The 11,124-nt window shown below is 37.6% G+C and overlaps 1 protein-coding gene across 1 annotated transcript in view; it reads right to left on the bottom strand.

Moving 5' to 3' along the window:
• Window positions 1-10,428, bottom strand: part of LOC122057085 (transcription factor IIIB 90 kDa subunit) — a 28,503-nt gene extending 18,075 nt beyond the window's left edge. Inside the window, exons 1-4 of the mRNA XM_042619081.1 lie at window positions 9,867-10,428; window positions 5,943-6,037; window positions 5,588-5,669; window positions 5,160-5,235 (exon numbers count right to left, since the gene is read on the bottom strand). Of these exons, the coding sequence (XP_042475015.1) occupies window positions 5,160-5,235; window positions 5,588-5,669; window positions 5,943-6,007 (223 nt within the window). The 5' untranslated portion in view covers window positions 6,008-6,037; window positions 9,867-10,428. The remainder of the gene's footprint in view (window positions 1-5,159; window positions 5,236-5,587; window positions 5,670-5,942; window positions 6,038-9,866) is intronic.
• Between the last annotated feature and the right edge of the window lie 696 nt (window positions 10,429-11,124).

The following is an 11,124-nucleotide window of genomic DNA, read 5'->3' as shown; positions in this document are numbered from 1 at the left end:
TCTGTCACGGTAGAGCCGAAAACAGAGAATGGGAAAAAGGAAGAGAACGAAGGAGGATCCTTCGGCTCTGATACCAATTGATGGAGGGCCGGTAGGGGTAGGGAAGAATTCCCTGAGATAGAGTCTCAGAGTTGCAGGGGAGGGGAAAAATCGCACTAAGAAGGGGGGGGAAGAATCACGCACACACGCCCGCAGGCTCTCAAATACTCAAACTCAATTCATCATTCTTAATCTCCGTCCAATAACTTGGATTACATGCTTTTATATAATAACTGAAAATTAAAACTTGCCTAGTAAAATCTAAAACTAAAATTAGCAACTTCAAATTTGCTTCCTAAATTCTAACTAATGAAATTAGAAACAAATAAAATTTAAATTGGTAACTCCCTAATTGACTAAAAACTACCCAAAAATAAAAGATTACATATCGTCACAAATTAAATAACTCAATTCTTCCTAAATAAAGTAACTCCTAAAATATCCTATTGATTTCAAAAATCTAATCAGACCCGACTCGTCTCGGTCGAGATTGCCCGACGGGTCAACCCAGTTCAGCCTCGATTCTGCATCAGCCTAAGTCATTACTGACTTTCGTCCCATCTCTCTCTCTCTCTTTCTACCAAATTCATTGTCAAAATCCTTGCCAACCGTATCCAATTGTTATGGACTCTCTTGTCAGTGCCAATCAATCTGCTTTCATAGCAGATAGAAGCATTGCTGACATCATCATTCTCTGTCATGAGATTGTCAGAGGATTTGAGATTAAATCCCATTCTTCAGTTGATCTACTCAAGATTGATATTCCCAAGGCTTTTGACTGCATCCGTTGGGATTTCATATCCAACGTCTTGCAGCAAATGTCCTTCCCCCCTTCCATTATCCACTGGATCCATTCTTGTCTCTCCTCTCCCCGCTTCTCTGTTTGTCAATAGTGGCCCGGAAGACTATTTGCCCAATCTTGTTTCTAACAGCTAAAAAAGTGTCATTTGTATAGTCCTATTGATTTCCTTTCAATGGATATAAATTAGGTAATTTACAACGCCACCCCCTAGAGAATGCCAGTATTATAGGAACACCCCCTCTCTTTCACCAAATTAGACTCAAACCCTAATGCAGGAGTAGATTACAAGAAACTACCCCAGCAATTTATAACCCCAAACAATACAAATAGGACCAGGAAACAAAGAAATAAGACCATCAAATAAACCCCCAAGGATACAATACCCATATAGGAGCAAAACCAGCCCAAAACACAACCCGATAGGAGAGAGAAAGACCTGCTATAGAGATGGAGAGAGAGAGGTACGGCCAGGTCTGTAGGAGTCCGATTGAGCTGCACTCTTGGGCATAGATAGTCCCTAGGGAGGGTACAAAAACCCCCAAAGTTGAGAGAATTCAAAATTGGACTAGGTTGTGAAGTTACAAGCTTTCTTGATTTTCTGACATAGGAGAAATAATCGCAGGCTTCAGGAGAGAGAATCAAATCTGGTTTGTAACTTGGACAGATCTAAACTTCTGAATACTCACAACAATCGTATACTTCAACAGCAGTAACTTTAGGATAAAATAGAAATCTTTCAACAAGAAGAAACAAAGGGAAAAGTGGGGGAGGAGCGGTTGTCTCGGCCCGGGCTTCTCACCCACAGCTATCTCGGCTGTTTTAAGCAATTGACTGCAATTATTATTTATTTAAATATCAAATTATGAGTACATAGGCTCCTCTATTTATAGAAGGCAGAATAGCAATCAAACTACTACTAGGAGCTAGTTTCCCAATAGGACTAGACACTCCTACTTCAACTAGGAGCTAGTTTCCCAATAGGACTAGACACTCCTACTACAACTAGGAATTCAAAATTGGACTAGGAATAATAAACCTATGTGGAAAACAAATAGAGTCCTAAGACAATTTGGACTCGACATACCACTTACTTAACTCGATAGGCCCAATGGCCCCTAATTAATTAAAAACAACTACTAATTATTCCCCTAGCCGATGGGCCCAATTGGCCCTTATTTGTACTTAGCCACTCAGGTGGACCAAGTAGGGGTTCGGTTGACTTCTTGGCTGGACCCTAGCCACTCAGGTGGACTAAGGCTAGACCCTTCTTCCTCTCATATTTCCTTCTATAATGTGGATCTACATCAGACCCCCTACTGTCAGTCTCTGTTAAGTGATGTTATGAAATGACGCTTTAACCCTTATAAGTAAAATACGCATCTGTAGCCCATTTTATATTAATCCAAAATTACCCCTATATCCAATTCTCTGTGCTCAACCCAGGATCAAGAATGGCAGCCAATGCATAGGGATAAAGGAATGCAGAAGAGGAACAATGGCGGTTCCTCAAATGGTAGACAAATCTTCGGTACTGAAACTCTCCATTTCCAAATTCCAAATTCCAAATTCCAATCGAAAGAATCAAAGAACAGAGACTCTTTAATGAATAGCTTCGAACACCAAATATGTTATTTTTCAAGATTTGCAAAAACAAGGTAAAAACTAAAGAATGGAATGATTTACAACAAAGAGGAGCAAAGAGATTTGTAGTTTCTTTTTTCTGAATTTCTTAGCTCACGAGATTGAAATCATTACCTAATACCTACATTACATGGCATTAGGTCCGAATAGTGAAAATGAAATAGAGACTTCACAAAATAGAAACCATGTCGGTATCGTCGCTCAGTGGATTTGAGGCTTAGGGGTTAGGGTTCATTCGACAGAGGAGAAAAAGAACACACCTGTCTTCGCAGCCTACGAAGGACATTTTGGCTGCTGTTCTCTTCTCCCCTATCTTGAAAATGTCCCTCCATCGCTTAGATGCAGATAACCCAGTTGTTAACTCGGGCAATAAAATAGCTGAGGACTCAAGTTTAGGATTAGGCTTTTCTGGATCAGCTTTGTCTTCTTTTGGGTCCGGTGGATCAGAATGGTGTGGGAGGAGGAGGAGAGGGAGGAGGATGCCATCGACAAACAATTCGTCAGCTAAGAGGAGTTGGGGTAGTGGGAATGAAGGGTTCCTAACCATCCAGAACTCGAATTCGGATGAGTTGAAAGCACTGCTTCTCCTTCCACCACTGCTTGGAGAAATGACTTGCAAGGTTGATGACGGAGAGGGGGTAGGGGTTTCTAGATTGAAGTTGGGTTTCTCCTTGGATGGATGGAACAAAGAATGCGTGACAAAGAGAGAGAGAGAGAGAGAGAGAGAGAGAGAACAAATATGGAATGATGCATGTCGCAGAAGACTTCCTTCCGTCGTCCTCCCCTTGCCACTCGTCGCCGGTTAATGGCTGCTTGGTCGCCGCCGGACTGTATTCACAATCAATTAAAACGGAAGTTTGAGGAGTTAAGAGTTTCAATCGATTTGGGGTTAGGGGGTGTGTGTTTGTAAGTGAGGGTAATATCGGTACTTCAACACTTTGAAAGGTAATATGGTATTTAGAAAAAAAAAATGAACTGTTGATGTCAACATTCTTGGTATATTCTGTAACAGTGACCGACAGTAGGGGGTCCGAGTCTAATTTGGTGAAAGAGGGGGTATTCTTATAATATTGGCATTATTGTAAATTACCCATAAAAAAATTTTACCAAGGTTTAAAGAATCGGTATCGTGTATCGTATCGATACCCACCGATACCATATAGCCGATACGATATGATATGGACCGATACTCTAAACCAGGTTTGTGACTGCTTCCAACCCTGTTCCTCTCAACCGCACACATGTTTCCTTATGAGTCAAGTTATTAATTGAGTCAAGTCTTTAGTAGTTAGTTTCAACTAGTTTCTAATTTCAGTTAGATTTTCTAAACCCTATCGAAACCAAGAATTTTTTTTCTAGGCTATTGCTAGAACTTTTAGTAGCTATTGTATTAGGAGAATATTTGGTTTCCTTTTTGAGGAACCTTCTATTGTAATTCCTCCCCCATTAACATTATAAATAAAGATTTCTGAGACGATGAACTATGATTTTGATAAAAAAATGGAATGTGATGCAAATTAATTAATGGTTGTTGCTATTGGAATAAGCCTAGGGTTGGGTTCCATACATGTTAGGCTTTTGATCCCATGTGTTTTGAGTGTAATAGACCACTTTTATGGGTCTAAAAAGGGGACTCTAAGATTGAGTACGGGATTACTAGTTAGTTTCCATTTTCATTAGTTTCCTTTCTAGTTGGGCTTGATTTGAGTTATATTTGTTTCCTTATGAGTCAAGTTATTAATTGAGTCAAGTCCTTAGTAGTTAGTTTCCTTTTTCAACTAGTTTCTAATTTCAGTTAGCTTCTATTTGATTTTTGACACCCTATAATTGAGATTGATATTTGATCTATTTTAGGAACCTTCTATTTTGTAATTCCCTCCCCCATTAACATTATAAATAAAGAAGAGGAGGCTCCTAAAGGGCTAGATGATTTTGATAAAAAAATTAATGGTTGTTGCTATTGTCTTATACATGGAGATTTGTCTTGTGTTTGATCAAGGCTGATGGAATTGGTGTTTGATCCAATTGACTCTCAGCGGTGTGAAGCACAAGAGGTCCTCTTCCTTAACTCATCTTCTTCTTTTCTCAACTACACAAAGTGTTATTGATCTGCTCAAGTTCTTATAGGTATTAAATTCAGTTTTCCTTCTCAGTTCTGCCCAGAAAATTGCATACTCTGTTAGCAATTTTCAGAACCTGTGTAGACATAATTCATCATTCCATTAGTCCCCTTATTATCTGCTTCTATTCTGATTTCTGACACCCTATAATCTGAGATTGATATTCTTAATCTCAGATCTGATCTCATCCTTGTTATTAATCTGTTTTGAACTATTCTGATATTTGATCTAATGTTCTCCAAGAGTATTCTGCAACATTGGGACTAGGTTGACTTGTCAATCCTAGTTCTACATTAAGTCTCTCCACACTCCTAACATAATAAGCCAACAACGAAAGCTTTTCCACCCTAATTCAATTTGATCACTATTTGTAAAATAAGTAATACTTTGAAAAGAAAAAAGCTAAACTTCCCAATTCCCATAAATGGGCCATAAGGGCCATAATACAAAAATCTGGTTAACTATTGACATTGCAATTATATTATATAAAATAAAAATAACAATTTTATAATTTAAAACTATAATAGGTAAAAAAATGTTCCAGCAAAAGAACATACCTTTATTTAAAGTCCTTTCATGTGACTCAGAGTGCTCGCCTTGCACGGTCCTCACATAATTACCCGACATTTGGCTCTGAAATAAAAGATATAGCATAAATGTAAAAAAGAAGGAAATACATGCATCTGATGTTATACGGAACTGCCAATTGCCTTGATGGACCATATAGAAAGACCAGTAGACTTTTGCAGAAGTAGTCAGTTTCTGATGCATCTGACATTACACAAAGGCTTTACAAAATTATCAAATAATATCAAATTGTTGACATGGAGTGATACATCTCAAGATGGATTTACAACATTAGAAGATGGCATCAATGTTAGGACAATTGTCTGCATATCCTACTGATGTTATTTTAGGGCTAGCAATTACTTAATGCATTAAAAAAGGAATAACAATAACTAGGAAAAGAAGAGTAATCACAGACCTGCCCTCCAGCACCTTTTACAAAGGTGACTTCAGTGGAGAATACATCCTGATCAATAACCCTTCCGCAACTACAACAACATCTGAGGCAAAAAAAAAGGCAGTGAGACCTCAATAACTGCATACAAAATTGTGATTGGACAAGACTTTAGAATTCCAGCAATTAAAGAGGCACCACTTCTTTACCAGACTATAGAGATACAAAACGTCAACTTGCATAGGTCATTTCAGTCAATGATGAAAAGAAATAATCGAAAGTTGTCACACCAAGGTGCTCCTCTAATGACTTGAATGACCCATTAAAACAATAAACAAATAAATAAGAATTAGTGAGATTAACCCATTCAACCACTTACAAGAATCCATTAATAGGATCACGCTCCATTTCTCTATTTTGTGCACAGTGCTTACACCACCCCATCGTTGCAGATGCTAGCTTTCCTCAGCTCACCTGAAATAAGTTTAAAATAAATAAAACATAGATACTTGCATTAATGGCAGCTAAACCTATTTGGGAATGCTACACAAACAAGATCCTATTAAACCAGCAGCTTTAGAAATTGATAATCATAAAAATAATCTAAACATAAATTTGGGCTTTGAGGCATATATATCAAGATCTTACTCCAAGTTATTTGGGAGCTTAAATGTACAGGCAAACAGTTCAGTTCTATATTTGAAATTGCCATTAATGCTGAAAATCTCTAAAATGCTAAAACAGAAAGATTTTTTTTTTTTGTTTTGGGGGGAGGTGGGGGGGAGAACTTGAAGGCTGAAAATTGTATAATCGAATGGGACACTAAACATAGGGAAAGCCTCTTCAATGCAACAGCCTCCATAGTGTATGGCATAAAAACAATGGGAAAGCATTAAATAAGGAAGTAACACGGAACTACTTGGGAATTGATAAACAAAATTATAGCATGGAAAGGAAAGAATCCCTTCTGCTTGGTCTTTGACCTCAATGGATGCAGTATGCATTGTGGATTTGAGAGACTTCAAAACCACAGAGGAATCTGTGTGCAGCAAGGGATCTCGAAGATACCATTTATAATGGAATCAAGAGTCTCATCTCCTTTCCATGGAGACTCAAAACAACCATAGAAGAGATGAGAGCAGCAGCAGGAAACAGTAAAAAAGAAGTGCAAGGGACCGAGATTGGCAGAACCATAGTAAGTTCGGGTACAGCAAAAGAAAAGGGTACAGAGACGTACGCATATTCAATAGACTAGACGGAAATAATACCTTTTAAAAATCCAGCACAAAAAGTGTGTACTGCAATCTTTGTAAACATACGGACATATATTCACTATGCAATAGACATGTACATCACTTAATAAACAAAATTATGGCATGTAGACAATGATTTTTCAAAAGGAAGTCTCACAACTAAAATAAACACAATATAATAGTTGAATACTTATTCCACCATTACATGCCATAAGGGAAATAAGTAAATTCTAAAATTACTCATTAGAAACGAGAACAGATTATAAATACAACAGAGATTACTTCCTCGACCAAATGTCATTGGACTAAAACAACAGTTTGGTGCACAAGGATATGATATCATATAATAAAAGGCTAGTTCTTGAGGGTTTCTGCACATCAGTATCTGCCTAACAGGGTGTTGTGGCCTTAGGGTCTCTTTAATCGAAAGCATATTAATCCAATGGATATTATTCCTCAAATTAAATATTGAATATAGCTCACATATTAATTAAATCTCAATCGGGCATTATTCCTCAAACCAGATCCAAGAAATGGTGTACATTAAAATTGAACGCCTTGCAACAGCAGAGGAAAATTTAGCAATTGCACTCAAGGAAGTTCATATTATGGCACTGAACTCTGAATCTTTCAAACAAACATCAAAGGAAATTCTAAGGTGGTTGTTTTTAACATTAATGGCACACTATTTATTCACCCCAAAAATAAACTATCAATTGTTTCACGCGATGGATTTCATTAACACGGATAGACCTGAATGGTCTTCGAAAAGCATACCGCTTTCTGTTTTAGAGTTGTAAACTGAGTACACTAAGTTTCTGGTAACCTCTGGTCTCCATTTTATGAACACAGAATGATCAGCATTGCTTCTCTGGAAACCCGTCTATCTTCATCATAACCAAACTTCATATCTCAAACCAAGCCCGGGAAGACTGCTTGACTCTCTCTCCTAGAGAATTAAACACTACCATGGATTGCAGATACCTCATATCCCAGCTTCAGAATGTAAAGGTTACATTACATCAACCAATCTCTTATTGATGTTATTTGGGATTCCACTAGATGTATAAGCCAATTTATCTAAGAGGAGTGGTCCATTATCATCATTATAAATAAGTCTCCAGGTCAATGAAGAGTCTGTGTGTCTTCTCATTAGAAACCAAAACCAGAAAAATTAACGGTAATCCTTTAAAACAATGTTAACAAGCAGTTAATAGTAGCAATCCTAGAAATGAAAACCTTTGCTCACACGACATGGGTGAATCAAATAGTAAGGACGATATCATAATCAGCAGTCACCACTGATTGAAATATTCCAGCGAACAGTTTGGTACAAAGAGAAAGGAAAGGCAATGGGAGAGAGAGATGCTCACAGGGGGACGCTGCAATCCACAGGAGAGTTGGAGATTGGAACAAAAAATGCAGCTGTAATCACAGGTACTCACCACTGCAATCAGAGACTGGAGACTGGAACGAAAAACAAAATGCAGATTGCATATTAGATGGAGATTGCCCCTGCAACCATTGCTGGAAGGGAAGAATGAAACATAGAAGAAAAGGTGACTAGGTGAGCATGAAGGATTTGGGGGTTTTAGGATTCCAAATTAGAAACCTGGGAAGTAAGGGTGTGAGTGAAGGTAAAATGGTATTTTTGGGTTTAACTTTTGATTTCATTTTTTTTTTTTTTTTTTAAAGCAAAGTATTTGAAGATGTATAACATGTGTATAATACATTTTTATCTTCTCTACCAAAAAAATATATATATTTTGTTATCTTTCATATGTGTATAATACACATATTATACATGTATTTACTAACTCAGCCCTTAGTAAGTTCGGGAATGGAAATAATAGGGGAAGGGATATGTACGCCAATTAAACGGACTATACAAAAATAATGCTTTTCAAAAATCGGCACAATAAACCGTGTACAACAATGACACAGTACGTGCTTAATACGGTTAGTCTGTAAAAATCTAGGAGCAAAAATACGGATTTATTCAAGTATTAAGAATGAACTAAAGCTGGATTGTTTGCAACTAAATTCTAATCTCCCATGCTTTCATGAACACTTAAATCCAATCTAGTTTTCCAATATGAAATCATTTCTTATTTTTCTGGATTTCTACATCTAATATTAATTTAGTTTAACCCCTAAAAAAGGTAAGAGGAGGTCGGAAGGAAGCAGAATGAGAAAGAACACAAACATTGAAGCTTCACCTTGAATCAGAAAAACACACATAAAAGAATCAAATAGAAGACACCCAATATAAGTTGAGACATTCTGAACTAAAATACTAGACTTGCATAAGGACCTTTCTCTCAGTTGTAAACCAAAGTACTAGAGTGAAATGTGAACACGATTCACAGACTAAAGCAACAAACAAGCCACTGAAAACAGAAAAAACAAACTTCAAATCTACAACTACAACTATAACACTGCCCACTCAAAAATCAGATTAACCTAAAACCCACCATCCCAATTGTAGTAACCAGTTTCTAGATATATTTTCCTTCTAAAAGAACTGTTTAATTAATTACTCTTTCGTTTCAACCTCCTCATTCCTCTTTGATAAAAACTCACTGGAAAGCCCAGGCATTCTCTTTCCAGATCTCCTCTTCTTCTGGAGCAAAATAGTTCTTAATATTGAAAACCTCCCGAATCTGGTGCGGAGTCCTCTCCCTAATCATGCTAGCTCCCTTCTCCACCATCATATCCAACAAGCCCTTAATGTGAAGATAATTTACCGCCTAATCAAGCAGATGTTCTCATTTAGAACCCAACCAAGTTTAGTTCTTTCATGTCGAATTTTGAGGTCGGGATTACCTAATGATACAGAAGGCTTGAGAGGTTGGGTCCAATAACACTTTTGAGTTTGGTTTCTCAAACTCAGGCAAATATTCACTCCAGAAATAGTTAGGGGCTTGACTTGGGATGCATTATTCATGGCTGAGTCCAATACAACTTGATTGCTTTGTTTAACAATGATGAGAGAACAATTTACAGAGAAGAGAAAGAGGTGCATCCACTTCACTCTGAAAAAAACTTACAGATAAAAGATACACTCGCTGGACGAGCGGATACGGAGAAGAAGAAGGGGTCACCGTCACCGAGGCAGGGGCTCAACTCAATAGCCTCATATGGTGACTCGCCAGAGAAGAGGAGCGGTAGGTCGTCCTCCCGCCGCTGCAATCGCCTTCGATGGAGTTTTCAGCTGCCGATGTGAAGAGAAACGGAGAAGAGGAAGGGAGCAAGGGCATTGATTGTTAGGACTATTGCCCTCAGTGGCCGGCAGCCGGGAAGGAGACGGAGAATAAGGGGGCTAGGGTTCCAACTTCCAACTTGGACAAGGGGGACAATACCCTATTTTGATATCCTGAGACGGAGAAGAAGGGTTAGGGGATTTGGGCAGTTCGGTTCCCGCTTTCTCTTAGTTTTTTTTTTTTTTTTTTTTTTTTTTTTTTAAAATATAAAATCAAGATATCGTGAGTTCGTGACTCGCTGAATTAATTTAGCAATAAAAGCGCATCACAAAACGAACTGTCGTTCTCCACGTCTGTCTGAAAACCTTTTCTGCCTAGGATGTTGTGCCGGTCCTTCTCTATTCTGAAAAACCCTTGTGCTGAAAAGGCATTTCCTGGTCATTGGCTCGTGGGCAACATTTATAACCAGAAAAATTAATTGTTGTTAGTCATTAAGCAAAAAGTTAGGTAGGTAAAAAATGCTCCGTTTCCATACGGAGAGGTACGGTAACCCAGGGCTAAAAATCTTTGTGATTGCCTTGTCTGGTGCCTTTATCATCCCATATAGTAGTCCCTTGCTGTTGCTACTTCAACACCTTTTTTTTATCATTAAATAATTAGCTTGAAGTTACTTTAGTTGTTAGAGCATATTTCCATTCACAGATGTTTTTGGTTAGGTCTAAAATCCTTGTTATAATAAAGAACTTACCAAAAGAGGAAAAAATAACAGTTTTGAGAATAGGAACAATCACTTGTGATGCTGCAGAATTATCAGATAATCCATTTGTAATCCAACATTCTACCTGTGTTTAGAATATTGTATGGATTTAGTTTTTCAAGCCCAATAATAATTTGGTTTCCATGATATCCTACAGAATCAATTTTGTACCTCAACATGGTAAAAAGGAGATTAAAAACTAAATAAATAAAAAATAATATTAATAAAACTTGCTCTACTATCAGTCAAGTAGAACACAATAAATGCTTGAAATGGCAAGGTATTATCCCTATGTCCGCTCCTTGAAATAATAGTGTACTCCATTAAATTTCTCATAATCCTCTAGGA

This window comes from Macadamia integrifolia, chromosome 12, assembly GCF_013358625.1.
Source record: "Macadamia integrifolia cultivar HAES 741 chromosome 12, SCU_Mint_v3, whole genome shotgun sequence".
Classification (NCBI taxonomy): Eukaryota; Viridiplantae; Streptophyta; class Magnoliopsida; order Proteales; family Proteaceae; genus Macadamia; species Macadamia integrifolia.
The sequence above is the reverse complement of the archived record's forward strand: the minus strand, read 5'-3'. Positions and strand labels throughout refer to the sequence as shown.